The 17,249-nt window shown below is 42.0% G+C and overlaps 1 protein-coding gene across 1 annotated transcript in view; it reads right to left on the bottom strand.

Moving 5' to 3' along the window:
* LOC135508828 (cadherin-13-like) overlaps positions 1-14,901 on the bottom strand; it is a 529,634-nt gene extending 514,733 nt beyond the window's left edge. Inside the window, exon 1 of the mRNA XM_064929038.1 lies at positions 14,740-14,901. Coding sequence (XP_064785110.1) covers positions 14,740-14,808 — 69 coding nt within the window. The 5' untranslated portion in view covers positions 14,809-14,901. The remainder of the gene's footprint in view (positions 1-14,739) is intronic.
* Between the last annotated feature and the right edge of the window lie 2,348 nt (positions 14,902-17,249).

The following is a 17,249-nucleotide window of genomic DNA, read 5'->3' as shown; positions in this document are numbered from 1 at the left end:
TGTGTGCAGATGTGTGTGTGTGTGCGTGTGCGTGTGCGTGTGTGTGTGTGTGTGTGTTTTTTTTTACGAATGCTATTTTTCTTTGTATTATAATTTGTTTACTCTGCATTGTTGGGAAGGACTCCTAAGCACACATTTCACGGTAAGGTTGACACGTTGCATTCGGCGCATGTGACAAATAAAATGGTATTTGATTTTGTGTGTAGAAGCAGGGGGTGGTGTTGATGATAGATGTCGGACAGTGCCTCAGTGCGAGAGAGACCTTCAACAGTGCAACACACTGACAACCAGCCACCCGGTGTGGCTTTAGCTAACCAGCCACCCGTTGTGGCTCTAGCTAACCAGTCCACCGTGTGTGGGTCCACCGCAGCGGAAAATTGTGTCCACCAAAGCGTGCAGGGTGGGGAGAGGATATGACAGCCAAGACATGAAATTCTAATGAAAATCAAATCCAGCCCGCTGGTTCCAGAGAGAAATCTAGACTGCTCGCTGAAACTCCCCACAGATTGGGGCCGTGAAAATCAGATAATGGCATGTGGTTGAAGGTAAATGTATAATAAGCATGCATATGTGTGCTTGCATGTGTGTGTGCTCTGTGCTCTGTGTGCGTGTGCATTTCTGTGAGTAGTCTAGTGTGCATATTGAGAGAATGAGTGTTAACCCCATCAGTCCCGAGACCCCAGCAAACATCGTCTTTTCATTTATCTGACTTTCATTTAGCTGCATGTCCAGCCCTCATACAGTATCTAGCCTCACAATTGAGTGTTTAACCTCTTGAAACTCTGGGGGCGCAATTTTATTTTTGGATGAAAAACGTTCCCGTTTTAAACAAGATATTTTGTCACAAAAAGATGCTCGACTATGCATATAATTGATAGCTTTGGAAAGAAAACACTCTGAATTTTCCAGAACTGCAAAGATATTGTCTGTGGGTGCCCTAGAACGGGAGCTACAGGCAAAACCAAGATGAAACGGCAACCAGGAAATCAGCAGGATTTTTGAGGCTCCGAGATTTTAGATTTTACATTCTTTAAAGTAGCCACCCTTTGCCTTAATGACAGCTTTGGCACACTCTTGGCATTCTCTAAACCAGCTTAACATGGAATACTTTTCCAACAGTCTTGAAAGAGTTCCCACATATGCTGAGCATTTGTTGGCTGCTTTTCCTTCACACTCCAAGTGACTACCACGTGAAGATGGTTGAGAGAATGCCAAGAGTGTAAGGACCGACTCCGGAGAAGAGAAGCAGGTCACGGGAGTTGAACATTTAATGAGGAACAGACATGGAACAAGCCAGGAACAGCATCAGCATACGGGTAACACAACATATTAACATTAATGCTGAAGCGGGGAACAGAGCAGGGGAACAGACAGATAATGGGGAAGATGGGTGGAGACAATCACAAAGACAGTCGGAAAAAGATCAGGGTGTGACAAAGAGTGTGCAAAGCTGTCATCAAGGCAAAGGGTGGCTACTTTGAAGAATCTCAAATATATTTGGATTTGTTTAACACTTTTTGGGTTACGACATGATTCCATATGTGTTATATGATAGTTTTGATGTCTTCACTATTATTTTACAACGTAGAAAATAGTAAAAATACATTTTAAAAACCCTTGAATGAGAAGTTGTGTCCATACTGTTGACTGGTACTGCTCGACGAAAAATAATCTTGGTTGACCAACAGCCTATAGACCAAACAATCGACCAGTCGACTAATTGAGGTCAGCCCTAATTGTGATCCTCACGATTCTATTGATTCTCTATGTGACTCATTTCAGGAATCTAGGTGTACGTCGTGCGTTACTACTTCACAGGAGAGCCTTTTGAATGTAAACAAAAAATAATCAAAACATTTTTTTTGGGTCAGCAATGCCTTCTGGAACCTTAAAATTAAATTAATAAATACATTTGTTAAATTACAAGTCTAGTTGGTTTAGCCACGGAAAAAGACAGGAAGCCATGACTGGCTGAGATAATGACTATCCTACCAATCCTTGACTTTGGCAATGTCATTTACAAATTAGCCTCCAACACTCTACTGAGCAAATTGGATGCAGTCTATCACAGTGCCATCCGTTTTGTCACCAAAGCCCCATATACTACCCACCACTGCGACCTGTATGCTCTCGTTGGCTGGTCCTTGCTACATATTCGTCGCCAAACCCACTGGCTCCAGGTCATCTATAAGTCTTTGCTTGGTATAGCTCCGCCTTATCTCAGCTCACTGGTCACCATAGAAACACCCACCCGTAGCACGAGCCCCAGCAGGTATATTTCAATGGTCATCCCCAAAGCCAACACCTCATTTGGCCGCCTTTCCTTCCAGTTTTCTGCTGCCAATGACTGGAATGAATTGCAAAAATCACTGAACTTGGAGACTTTATTCACCCTCACTAACTTTAAGCACCAGCTGTCAGAGCAGCTTACCGATCGCTGCAGCTGTACACAGCCCATCAGTAAATAGCCCATCCAACCAACTACCTACCTCATCCCCGTATTTGTTTGAGTTGTTCTGCTGTTTTGCACACCAGTATTTCTACTTGCACATCCTCATCTGCACATATATCACTCCAGTGTAAATTGCTAAGTTGTAATTAATTTGCCACTATTGGCCTATTTATTGCCTTATCTCCTTACTTCATTTGCACACACTGTATACAGATTTTTCTATTGTGTTATTGACTGTATGTTTGTTTATCCCATGTGTAACTCTGTGTTGTTGTTTTTGTCGCACTGCTTTGCTTTATCTTGGCCAGCTCGCAGTTGTAAATGAGAACTTGTTCTCAACTAGCCTACCTGGTTAAACAAAGGTGAAATAAAATATAAAATTAAAATAAAAATGGGCTGGACATGCCGAGAGATGAGTTCAGATTTGTCTGCCATGTAGCACGCTTCTGGCTATAACAGGAGCTGCTCAGTATGTGTAGGTAATCCTTCTAACACTACTTTTTTGAAAGATGCTCTACACTTTCTGGAGGACTGAGTTTTGAAATCAGTGGCAAAGAGGGAGAAGCTTTCATCCATGTATTCGGGTAAGAGGGTCTAGCTAGCTCCATTTTCAGATATTATACATATGGACCATAATGTATTTACAGTTTTATTCACATGTTTTCAAGTACTACTGACAAATAATGCATTTAGATTTTTCCATAGATTGTAATGGACACATATGATGTGTGTAAAATACTTTTTGGAAGGTTATACTGATTATAGTGATCTAAGCTATTTGCCAGCTATGTATGGTGGCATGTTTGTTGACATTATACAATGCATTCTGGGTGTCACATAATCTGTCAGACCAAAGATGTTATAATGAGGTGAAGGAATGGTTCACTCATCATTTGGGTAAACTTCCGAAAGTGAATGAAGGGAAGTGGATGCTCGTAGACGACACACCCCCACCGACATGCATACTATAAACAGACCAAACTCATCTTGTCTCCTCTTATTATCTTTGTTTGATGCAAAAAAAACAAGCATGGCAGCTTGTGTTAAGTCAATCTTTCCTCAGTTAGCGCTAGAACAAATGTAGCCTACATTTTTCCGGTTTGGATGATTGTGTTATGGTGTAGCTACTTCTGTGAATGTCTGATCATTCCATCCTATAATAAACTGGTCACATTCTGGACATAACTTTGTAAGGACTGTGTTCGTGCAAAATGTTTCTGTGAAAAAAAAGCTCATATGCTAATTGTTGCGTCAATCGAAAATGGACATTCTAAATAACCGTTCTAAACAAGTGTTCTAATCACACAGGTTTGAATGTACGCAATAGGGACCACTATAGAATGATCACACCTGTTTGTTGGTACGTGTGAAAAGGTTAAATGGATGGGTTTATTGGGGGGGGGGGGATATATATATGCTATGGACCACCAGGCTGTCATGCAGCCTGTCGTTTTTGTGTTAATACTTTTGCATAATGACAACAACAAGTTTGATGTCGGACGACAATAGGTAGTTCATGATGTCATAGTGACAACTGTCTACAGACATGTCGATAGATATAGTATAAACTAACCTTTAGTCTTTAAATATTTGGTTGTTTAGTACACTACTGTACTCACTCTCTTTAGCACATGGCCTCGTGAAAATCCTTAAAAAGATGTGTGGGGCTAAGGCTTAAGAGGGTGTGAACGATGCTGAGTGGCTGTAGACAAAGAAGACCTCTCCAGTGCCATTTTCTCAAAAGTGGGGTTACAACATTCAAAGCAGAATTACTTTCCCATTGTTCCTCAACTATAGTGCATGATATACCATTTTCTAGCTCTGAGTCTGTACTTTTATCCAATGCAAAAAAACACAATTTCCAATTTTGCTACATAAGAGCAAATCGAGCTGGTCAGTCACATTTGTATTGCGATTCAATACTGTGATTTTATTGCGATTCCATGATCCAAACATAATGCTCACCATGTGTCTTTTGCAGAAGGACAAGAAAGAGCCATGAGAAAAATAGAGTTTTGATCAGTCATGGAAATAATAGTGCTGAAAACAAATTGGCCACCTACTTAAAAAAAAGATGCAAAACAAGATATGAAGGAAAAATAATGGAGGTTTGGTGCAGGTACAACCAACTCGCGCAAAAACAATGTGGCAATATTGTCAAAACGGTACCATATGATAGTTAGTCAAAAATAATGCACCAATATGTAACTGTATAGATTTGTTTCCTGATCACTAGTGCCTGACTGAACACATGACAGAGCTGCAATCAGACACCTTTAAATCTTATCTCAACACTAGAACAATAGCTTCCAGTCCCCCTAAAATAGCTATGCAAAGCCGCTTAATAACTAACACGCTTTGAGATTTCTATACACCAACAATCACAGCTTCTCTTCTACTTCAGTCGCATAAAATGGTTTCTTTAGAACAGCATTCAAGAGGGATCTTTTTAAATAGATATGTCCTTCTAAATTAAATGGGCTGGGTTTTATGTGTCAAAATAGGCACAGCAGCTCCCCGTTTCTAATTGCCTATTCTGTTACTATCACATAATGTTCATATCAAAGTGAGGGTCAACGGTCATACAATCTTCAAAGGGATTCTTTGCCTTTCTCATGTCTGATGGAATGTAATTACAGTAAGATGCTACATGATGGATGTGATACTATACATCAAACATTGTACAGGTTACAAAACAAAGTATAACAATCTACACAACATACTCTGTAATGTCAAAGTGGAATAGAAATTATAGATATTTTTTACCATGAATGAAAAATAAAACACTAACATACCTGGATTAAAATAGTATTCACACCTCTGAGTGAATGTTAGATACATCTTTGGCAGCAGTTACAGCTGTGAGTCTTCTTGGGTAAGTCTCATAAGAGTTTTTACACACTTGTATTGTGCAATATATTTGTCCATTATTCTTTTCAAGGTGTTGGGGCTCATGGCTAGACAGCAATTTTCAAGTCTTGCCATAGATTTTCAAGCAGATTTAAGTCAAAACTGTAACTTGGCCACTCAGGAATATCTTCTTGGTAATTTGGCTTTGTGTTATAGGTTATTGTCCTGCTGAAAGGTGAACTCCTCTCCCAGTGTTTGGTGTGAAGCAGACTGAAGCAGGTTTTCCTCTAGGATTTTGCCTGTGCTTTGCTCCATCCAGTTTCTTTTCATCCTGAAAAATTCCCGTTTTTGCCAATGTCAAGGATACCCATACCATAATGCAGCCACCACCATGCTTGAAAATAAGGAGGCAGTTGCTCAGTGATGTGTTGTGTTGGATTTGCCCCAAACATAAGGCTTTGCATTTAAGCTAAAAATGGTATTACTTTAGTGCCTTGCTGCCTACAATGGTGTAAAGTACTTAAGTAAAAATATTTAAAAGTACAGTAAGTTTTTTTTACTATTTATATTTTTTACAGCTTTTACTTTTACTTCACTACATTCCTGAAGAAAATGATGTACTGCATACATTTTCCCTGACACTCAAAATTACTCAATACATTTTGAATGATTAACAGGACAAGAAAATGGTCTAATTCACACACTAAACACATGCTTCCATTTGTAAATGATGTCTGAGTGTTGGATCGTGCCCCTTGCCCTCTGTAAATAAAAATAAAAAATACAATTATGCTTAATATAAGGAATTTGAAAATATTTATACTTTTACTTTTGATACTTAAGTATATTTTTGCTATAACATTTACTTTTGATACTTAAATCTATTTAAAACTAAATACGTTAAAACTTTTACTCAAGTAGAATTTTACTTTTACTCAAGTATGACAATTGGCTACTTTTTCCTCCACTGGTTGCTTACAAATGCATGTTTTGGAATATTTGTATTCGTATATTTGTAATCTATTTTCACTCTGTCATTTAAGTCATTATTGTGGAGTCACTACAATGTTTTTGATCCATCCTCAGTTTTCTCCAATCACAGCTGTTCCCGTAGCTGTTTTAAAATCACCAATGACCTCATGACCTTATGGTGACATCCTGTCCTGCAGCTCAGTTCAGAAGGACAACCGTATCTTTGATGTGTCTGGGTGGTTTAATACATCATCCACAGCATAATATAATTAAGCAATAAGGTACAAGGAGGTGTGGTATATGGCCAATATAACACGGCTAAGGACTGTGCTTTGCATGACGCAACGCGGAGTGCTTGGATAGAGGATTTGGCCGTGGTATATTGGCCATATACCACAAACCCAGGTGCCTTATTGCTATTATGAACTGGTTACCAACGTATACCTGTGGTATATGGTCTGATATACCACGGCTGTCAGCCAATCAGCATTCAGGGCTCGAACCACCCAATTTATAATGCTAATTTGACCATGCTTAAAGATATATTGAATGTCTGATTTGTTATTGTTACCCAGCTACCAATTACTATGAGGCTTTCAAAAAGCTCCCTGGTATTTGTAGTTGAATATGTGCTTGATATTCAATACTTAACTGAGGGACCTTTCAGATGTTGTATGCATGGGGGAAAGAGGAAGCGGTAGTCATTCAAAAATCATGTCAACCCCTATTATTTCATAGGTCCATTTAATTTATGTGATTTGTTAAGCCACTTTTTTAAGCCTAAACAAAGGGGTGAGTACTTGTGCAATGGCTATGTTTTAGTTCTTTAATTTTATTAATTTGTAAACGTTTATAGAATACATTATTTTCTTTTTACTATGACATTATTATTATTAAAAAATTATTTAAAAAACGTATTTACAATGACGGCCTACCCCAGGCCAAACCTTCCCCTAACCTGGACGATGCTGAACCAATTGTGTGCCGCCCAATGGGACTCCCGATCATGGCCAGTTGTGATACAGCCCGCGATCAAACCGGGGTCTGTAGTGATGCCTCTAGCACTACGATGCAGTGCCTTAGACCGCTGCACCATTCGGGAGCCATGGAGATAATGGAGTATCTTGTATAGATCAATAACAAAAAAAATCACATTATATCTATTTTAATCACACTTTGTAATGCAAATAAATGTGAAAAAAATACTAGGAGGGGTGAATACTTATGATACCCACTATATATGGTGGATGATGACTATGGTATGGAAAAGATCATTGGCAATAACATCCCTTCTATTTCACCCATCATTTCAGACTGCATTACACAACCACCAAACCCTTAAAAGAGGATATTAATTGGATCTAAATTAAATCAATTTAACTTCCAGCCCCCAGTCAAAGGAAGACTAAAGTACTGGCTCACTCATTCCACCACACGATGACATCAAAAGCAATAAAAGGGGAAAGCTATTCTAATTGCCTGCAAGCGACCTCCTTACCAATATAGTGTGTTGTATGCTCTATTTCCTAGTCCATTCCTAGTCCAACGGCAACTCACTTCTGACAGCCAAGTTCACATGTTTAATCTCCAATCTGCTTTGGCAAAGCATTTTCGAAAACACACACTTCAAACAATGGGGCTGGGTAGGTAGGCAGACCTGAAGAGCATTGTCCCGGTCTCCATCCCAATAGGATATTTGGCTCCATGTCGCCATCTTGCAGTCCAGGGGAAGTACTGCGGTTGTCGGGGTGGAGGCAGGTTGATTGATTCCCTCTCTCCCAGATGTGACATTCTGCTCACACCTTCTGATGTGGATTACAGAAGATGAAAGGCAACAGGCGGACTAGCGAGCAGGGGGGAGAGCACGAGACAGGGGTGAAAAAGGACCACCTCTCTCTGAAGAGAGCCATGGCCTCTAATGTCTCCACAGGTTACCACCCTCTCGCTGAGCTGGGAGGGTGGCAGGGAAAGGGCATAATGGGCTACATTCAGAACAAGTGTTCCATTTGGCTTGTTCCAAGAGACTGCTGTAATGCTAGGCCACATTGAAATGGCACAGAGAGTTCAGCCCCTCAGAGACGCACTGGCTGGGGACAGAGTCATAAAATCACAGGTACAGAGTTAGAGAGGCAGAGGAATAGAGAAGTGAAAAGGTGAGTATGTAAAAAGTTTGCTCCAGTGAAAGTGCAGCAATCAGCGGGAGTGTGACACACACACACACACACAGCACTCATCATAAATCAGGGAGATGCAGATCTCTCTCTGCCTCCCACTTATCTTCCCCCCTGTCATCCATCATTCCCACCGCCATGCGTCCACACACACCTCCCCGTCCAGAGGGAAGCGCTTCTCCTTGTTAAGAACCAAAGTCATCATCACGCCACTCATTAGTATTTCACAACCCTTTTAATACAGTGGGGCTAGTGCGGCAGGGTAGCCTAGTGGTTAGAGCGTTGGACTAGTACCCGGAAGATTGCAAGTTCAAATCCCCGAGCTGTCGTTCTGCCCATGAAAACGGCAGTTAACCAACTGTTCCTGGGCCGTCATTGAAAATAAGAATTTGTTCTTAACTGAAGTAGTTAAATAAAGGTAAAATAAATAAAAAATATATATATACACCATATAATACAGGGGGATAGTACACCATATAATACAGGGGGGATAGTACACTGTATAATACAGGGGGGATAGTACACCATATAATACAGGGGGATAGTACACCATATAATACAGGGGGATAGTACACTGTATAATACAGGGGGGATAGTGCACCATATAATACAGGGGGGATAGTGCACTATATAATACAGGGGGATAGTACACCGTATAATACAGGGGGGATAGTACACTGTATAATACAGCGCACCGTAAGCAGCTCCATATTACCATGCCTCATGTAGCGTCTTTCTCATCTTTCTGCAGGCTGGTTTGTCTGGCTCCCACAGAGCCTGCTGAGTAGATGATGCTTGCCCAGGGTTCAGCAGCACTCACATACCAGCTCTCTCTCTCAATACCTTACTACACACTGATAGATCATTACCATCTCCTATAGTCTCAGCCTCACAGACACACGCAGCAGCTCTTACTTATACAACGGGATGGAATCATCACAGACAGAGGACACAGGAACACAGCCTTATAATGAGCATGTGCTCTGTCATACACATAGACACAAATTAAAGCCACAATGTGTGCTTGTGTGCATCTCTGACTGGGATGTGTTCTGTCTGTGTTGTTGGTGAATTTGAATGGGAGGCAGGAAAAACAGAGAGAAAGTGTGAGTCGTGAGTACTCATGAATACATGTTTTAAATGTGAGAGGATGAGGGAGCAGAGAGAGAATGGAGAGAGAGAGAGAGAGTGTGATACAGACAGAGTCTGGCATGGAAACAGAGACTGCCTGCTAGCAGTGCAGTATGCTCAGCCTCAGACAGTCACTGGTTCCCTTTCTCTCTGGCTGCCTGGCTGTTTCTGTTTGTACTGAGGATTTGGGAGTCCCGGGCTTTGCAGCTCTTCCCCAGCAATTATCTGCCTGACGGAAGGATGACAGCAAACAGACGAAGAGATGAAGACATCGTGGAAACAGGGTGACGCCATCCCACTGCCATCTCCCCTCCTCCTCCACTTTACTCTGCGTGTGTGTGTGTGTGTGTGTGTGTGTGTGTGTGTGTGTGTGTGTGTGTGTGTGTGTGTGTGTGTGTGTGTGTGTGTGTGTGTGTGTGTGTGTGTGTGTGTGTGTGTGTGTGTGTTGGTTCTTCTTTCCTTGTGTGGACCTAAAATCCCCAAACGTCCCCACAAGGATAGTAAAACAAGAACAAAGGCTATTTTAAGCTTAGGGGTTAGGTTTAGGGTTACGGTTACAATTAGGGTTAGGGTTACAATTAGGGTTAGGGTTACAATTAGGGTTAGGGTTACAATTAGGGTTACAATTAGGGTTACAATTAGGGTTAGGGTTACAATTAGGGTTAGGATTACAATTAAGGTTACAATTAGGGTTAGGGGTACAATTAGGGTTAGGGGTAATGGTAAGGAGTTAGATTTAGGGTTACTGTTAGGGTTAGAATTAGGGTTAGGGGTAATGGTAAGGAGTTAGATTTAGGGTTAGGAGTTAGGTTTAGGGTTTGGGTTATGGGTTAGGGAAAATAGGATTTTTTTTATGGAAGTTAATTTTGGTGCCCACTAGGATAGTGTGTGTGTGATTGTGCATGTGTGTGCTCATAACATAAATACAGCCAAACACTGTCTGCCAGTTCACAAGGTTCTCTTTCTCTCTCTACACTAACACAGGCACACAAACAAGCCATTATTTCATTTGCCCATGACAGAAACCTTTTCAATTGTCACATTCATTGAATTTATATCCATTGGCATTTTGTATAATTAGGCTACAGCGGGCCGATATTAAACCTGGATACATTCAAATGGAGAGCTCTCTGTTTGGGCACATACAGTATTTACTCTAATTATCAGAGTTTCCTGGCCGGGAAAACATCCCCCTCCAGTCCTACCTTGCAGTCCTCTACCCCTCCATTCCATGAGAGCTAAATTGCTTTGCTCCAGGCAGAGAAGATATGGATGGTTCACTTTCCCACAAGGTCAAACCCTCCGTGAACAGAGTTAAGACCTTACAGTCCATTAAAGTGAACCGCTGAACCACAATCATCAGGGGAGAGAGCACTGGAGATCTGCTCGCTCCCTGCTTCGCTTAGTCTTCCATTAAGACAGTGTGTGTGTGTGCATGCGTGCGTGCGTGTGCGTGTGTGCGTGCGTGTGTGTACGTGTGTGCGTGCGTGCGTGTGTGCGTGCGTGTACGTGTGTGCGTGCGTGTGTGCGTGTGTGCTTGCGTGCGTGTGTGTGTGCGAGTGTGTGTGTGTGCGTGCGTGCGTGTGCGTGTGCGTGTGTGTGCATTCACGCAGGTGCATTTCCGTCAGCATCATCATTTCCAGGAAGCTTTTACTCCAGTATGGCTGCCATCAATAACAGCTACACCCAAATAAACTCTTAAGAGCTCTCCAACGTCTCTAACATCACAGGGTTGGCTCTATCCTTTCATACCTTCCCTTCATTACACCACTGGGGAGCAAGACTTTCAACCCTCCAACGGCTAATGCCTCCATAATCACTCATTACTACTGGACACGCAGCTCATCCGTGACATGTAGGAGGATGCTGGGGTCAAGCCACCTGACCTGTGTGTTCATGGCCCAGGGCTGATGACGTGATAACAGCCTGTTTCAGTGTTCATCTGTAACCCAGTCCCACAAATAGATCTGGGGGTGAGAGATCTGCAATTAGGAGAATCATCAGGTCCATGGCTGACCCTGGGTGGAGTGCTGCACCCCTCACAAGGAGAGAGAGAGAGCGAGAGAGAGCGAGAGAGCGAGAGAGAGAGAGAGAGAGCGAGAGAGAGCGAGAGAGAGCGAGAGAGAGCGAGAGAGAGAGCGAGAGAGAGAGCGAGAGAGAGAGAGCGAGAGAGAGCGAGCGAGAGAGAGAGAATGTGATAGCCATCTGCACTAATGACTGGCTTCCCTCATTGGGCTTATTGTGATCCTTCACCAGACATAATTAACACTAGGAAATACAAAGCTCCTCAAAACACCAAACATCAGATACAGAATGTTGGGAGGAATGTGGTTTAGCCTGCTCTGTATCCAAAACGTCTCCCAAACTTTCAGGTTCAATGTAAAAGTAGGCTAAAGGGTTAATTGAGGGCATGGCTAGGAATTGTGTGTGTGGGGAAGGGAGGGATGAGTTTACACTTTTTGGCTTAGCTAAGCTTGATAAGATCACTAAAACAGAGATGTTTTCTACCTCTGAGCACTCGCCTCAGTAGGGCTAAGATTTATATTCTCAGCAAATCAAATTTGCTCGTGTGCATTTTGAATTTTGGCAGTGATATGACCGTATGTGTCTTTGTGTTTATGTGTGTGTTTGTGTGTGTGTGTTTGTCTAACTGGCCAGGGGCAGGCAGTGGGGTGTGTGTGTAGTCCCCTGTCCCTGCACCTGCTGCTGCAGCAATAAATGGAGTTGACATGTGGCCATGGCTGTGTCCCTTCTATTTGATACTGCTGGATCAGTGGAGTGAGCCGTGAGCTAGAGGAGAGGAGGGTCACTGAGGTGGGCACTCTTGTCTGTCTGTTTTCAGGCACCAAGGTAACGCTCGCTCTCCCATTCCCCCTTGAACGGTCACTTTAACATTCCCCTGGACTCCATGACCTTAAAGGACCCTGCCAACACCCCCCTGTCACACTCACACTGCAGGGCGGCTTAGAGGGGACTTTAACAGTCTGTTGACCAACAGACCCATAAACGTCCAGAGTAACAAATCTATCTTCCCGGCCGAGCTCGCTGACTGACTCCCAGGTATTAGCGGAAAAGAAAATAACTACTGCCTGTATTGCAGTCATCTTACAGAATAGAGGCCCATCACTTTCTTGCCCTTTATCTTTCCCTTTTCATTCCCTAAAACCACCTGCACAGTGCACTGTGCTGAGCCTTTTGAGGAAATACTTCGATAAGTCTATAAAATAAACAGTCTCCAGGTCCACAAGACTGCTTCAGAGAAAAATAGTTAAAAAAGGAAGGGAGAAAAGGAGACAGGGAGAAAGGCAGAGAGAGAGAGAAAAATATTGGCACCTGCACCTCCCGGCTGTAGTGTTCTTATTCTGAATCATCGCTGAGGCTCTCAACTGCTTAGCGTTTCATTTCAAATACAGGGATTTATGGGGGGCACAGCAGCAGCTTATTCTGGAGGCAAACTTGGCGCCCTACCTGGGCTGCTTGCTATAAATAACAGTGGTTCACTTGATCACACACAGAGTGTACAGTAATATACTGATATTGTCCTGTATTCAGTGGGTTATAGACAGATTAACATGGGATAACAGGACATGGTAGAGGCATAGGGTACAGCTATAAGAACGTGGATGTAAGTTGTGTTGATCTGGCATTTGGGCCAACAGAGAGCCAGACAACTCTGGCAGTAACAGTCTGGGACACATTCTCTCCAGATGCAGCAGGAATGAACTTTTATTTCTCCTTCATTTACATGTAACACCCAGCACCCAATTAACTCTATTTATTAATCTAACAATGTATGTTTATTTCTGCCATTTTAGCCAGACATCAGTGGAAATAAATGCGGTGCAAGTTTAGCAGCAGTACAAAACGGAGTCTGTTTGGTAGCCTGAGAATGCAGCTACTCATAGCAAAAGTTGAGTAACAAACATCTGGGCTCCAACACACAATAATAATCATGTCATCTATCAACACTAATAAATATGAAAAGTAAAGCTACCAATCGTGATGGTCAAAATTCGGAGGAAATGCCGGCCATTAATTCTGCGCCTAACACTGCTTGCACCTTGCCCTTTGACGGAGATAGACAACTGGGTGTTCACCGGACAGCGGTCACCTTTGATGCTGCCTACTAGGAATCCAGGTCTCAAACAAGGCAGTTGACAACACCTGTTGAGTGAACACTTTGTAAAAATGTCCCTGTGTTTCATATTTTCATTGCAACTTCATTCTGCAATGATAAGCAACAGTAGCCTACAAACAACCAAGGCTTTGAAAATTGGTCGCCTACTCGGCTGATTTTGCTGTGTCATTATTCAGCTATGTTGCCCTTCAGCACTTAAATAGAGCAAAGTGTGATTGAAGGAGGCATCTGCTCCAAGTTATCAGTCTCTCCAAAGGAATGCCAGATAAGATTGGCAGCGAGCTATCTGAGCAAGTATAGCCTATATTAGAGGCGGCTTTCTGTCAAAGGGAAACGGAGAGGGGAAATAAATACAAGAAAATGCATCTAAATTGCATTCCTAGAGTCAAATACCACCCTGGCCTTATTATTCAAGTTAGACACTGACTGCTTCAGTTATACTCTCAGAGAGCTCAAGAGCTGCCTGCCATGTGAATCCTCCCCTCACACCGTTCGTTCACCCACATGAACACAGACAGAGCCAAAGAAACGCTCAACTTTGTAGCTGAGCGGAATATAGATGTGGCTGGAGACAAATGTTCGGCCGTGATTTGCACATAGCTCCACACATTACCCCCAATGTCCTTATTGGACGGCTAAATATGAACGGCATCTCTAAACCGAATGTCTGACCACTGCAGATTAATGCCAAACTCGACACTCACTCCCCAAAACGACTAGGTGCCGCAAATGCTACATGTAAATAATTGGCAGTCTTATTCCTCGACTGCTTCCCAATCATATATTTCGTGCTATTAAGTTACTGTACGATTCACCGTTCTGAAATTATATTGTCTTAATGTATTTTATTTTATATTTATGTTTCATTCAATCTATGTAGACAATCATGCAATATCGTTGGCTATGCAATGCAAATATACATTGCCCCCTTGCAGTTAGTTAAGTGCATGTTAAAGACTGGAATATAAATCATTGATGAACAAATGCGGGAGGGAGCTATTGCCACATAAAACGATCCTGCTTACCTGTGAGACGAGGAACACAATGAGGATGCGGATGCCAATCTCCATGGTCTCAATTCTCTGGGAATACATTTCAAAACAAGGTACAGGTTTGACCAGCTCTGCTCATAATTCCAGAGTCGAACTGCGAGCGTGAGAGTAAAGAGCTTGTCGCGAGCTGCCAACTTCCCAAATAGAACTGCAGCCTCATGAGCAAAGCATTGGATAGAGGCGCCGCCGAGACCACAACCAATAGATTTATAGGGGGATTTTTTTATACCAGCCGGAATAACGCATCTGTATTAATCTGAAAAAAGTATTGGGTCTGATTTGTATTATCTATAGACAATTTACATGGACTGAAACACATGCATATGTTTTTGAATATTCAACTAGTAGATGCCCTCAACCTTTGATATATTTTTTTCAATTTGTAAATAATGATATGCCTGCATATCAGATGAGCAAATGCATGTCTCATTATTGAGAGATATCAGTAATTTAAAATGAAAGATCGAGAACACAGCCAATATATTAACGTTAAATTTGTTGACATGCACTGTTTCGACAAATGACGTTATTGAAGAAGCGCTGGCTTCATCATCTCACTATAATGTATTCTAGTTCATTTGGAAATATGTGGGAGTTTGACAGCCCGTCAGAAGTGGCATTTTATTCCCTCAGTCTGCGCGCCTTGAGCCCCGGGGCATATTTTTTTCCCGAGGGCGCGAGATGAAATCGTGGCAGTGGAGAGTAGCGTTTGGGTGGAAAATACTGCCTCTCAACGCTATTCACCGGGAGCCCCAGAAAAACGGATGGTTGCTGTGACCTCACTTTGGTAAATCGAACACATTTAAGTTCAGAAAAAATATGAATTCTTTAACACAGAATGTGTTCTTTACCTCTAGGCTAGAAAAAAGAATAGGATTTGATGGGTCTTATAGCCTGTGGCCCTATGCTATGGCACTTGCTCTCTTCCAATACGCAGGTGCCGTTGGGTAAATAAGAATTCCCTATCCATAGTAGCAAGCGAATCCCTCTCTCTCTCACCTTCTCTCCTCTCTGTATTTCTGTATTTCTCTCTCTCCTCTCTCACTCTCTCACTCACTCACTCACTCACTCACTCACTCACTCACTCACTCACTCACTCACTCACATGTTATCAGGGGAAGTAGTGAGTGAGTTGCTGCACTATGATGTGGTCTGGTCTCCTCTGAACTTGCACTATGCAGTGCAGCATTTGCTGTATCCCTGCATCTAAGACATTTTAAGAAAGTTTAAGCTCATTTACTGCGTGTCTATACAGTTTAAAAACGTTAAAATGGAGAACAGCAAAAACAAGCAAAAATTACCCCACCCATTACCACATTGGTTGCTGTACATTCATTCACCTCAGTCGATCTATAAGCAGACAGCCTATTAGCTATACAATTAGCCGCTACACATTAACTCAGCACCGGCTTTAAAAACCAGAGCTGCAACTTTCACTGGGGAGGAAATTCCATTCCCCCCAGTTTTATGATTGGAATGTGAAACAAAACAAGGCTTTAGGACCATGCAGACGCCTCTGAGCGGTCGGGTCGGCTGTTTGGAGTGTTTATCTTACGGAAATAAGTTATCTCCCTGCACTAAATCCAAAGTTGTGTCACTGTTGAAAACTCAAATTTATATGTACAGATCGATCTTGTGTATTGTACTATTCTAACTCTCAACAGTAAGTTGAGACCCCAACTGGGCTCCATTTTTTTATAATTTGTTGCTAATATGTCATATGATCATGACCATGCTAAACAAAGGGCTGGATGTTTCAGTAATAGCTTAGAGACATACACAATTAATGCACACAATAATTATTTTGTCTTTCTGAAGAGGAAAGTAATTAGTAGAGCCGGACAGGCTTTATGAGATACATTTTCAACATGTCTGTCAGCACCCACATTCCTTTATTTATTCAGCGCAGTGTGTCATGTTAAACTGTCTCTGTTATTCCTCTCCTCAGTTCAGGAAATGATGAACTGTCTGAGACCCATAGCCACAGGTATCTGATGTGATCCTGATTGTAGATATATTGAACCACATAGACTGTTAGGATATTAGCCGTGGTGCGTCGAGATGCCAGTCCAAGACCAATTATGCTTGTTTAGAGACATTACCCTTTTGATTGTTATTCAGGGTGATCCAATGACTTGTCTAAATCCTACTGAAGCATGACACTGCCAGTTATAGTGCCTGAGAATGTTAGATAACATGGTATATGATTTTTATGGTTGCTTTGTTAATACCTGCTTAATAGAATTTAATGTTGCGATTTTTTTGCACCTCTTATAGGTATTGGTACTGCATGATGGCCATGAGTTCTGTAACAAACTTCTTCTTCGTCTGATGAACAGGAAAGATCAGACCAAAACAAAGCGTGGTAAGTGTCCATGTTAATTTAATATCACTGAACACAAAATACAAAATAACCAAGTGAAACGAAATTAAAATCGAAACAGTTCTGTATGGTGAAAACACAGACACAGAAAACAACTACC

The sequence above is a fragment of the Oncorhynchus masou genome, chromosome 22, assembly GCF_036934945.1.
Source record: "Oncorhynchus masou masou isolate Uvic2021 chromosome 22, UVic_Omas_1.1, whole genome shotgun sequence".
In the NCBI taxonomy this organism is placed as follows: domain Eukaryota; kingdom Metazoa; phylum Chordata; class Actinopteri; order Salmoniformes; family Salmonidae; genus Oncorhynchus; species Oncorhynchus masou.
This window is presented reverse-complemented; position numbering and strand designations above follow the sequence as displayed.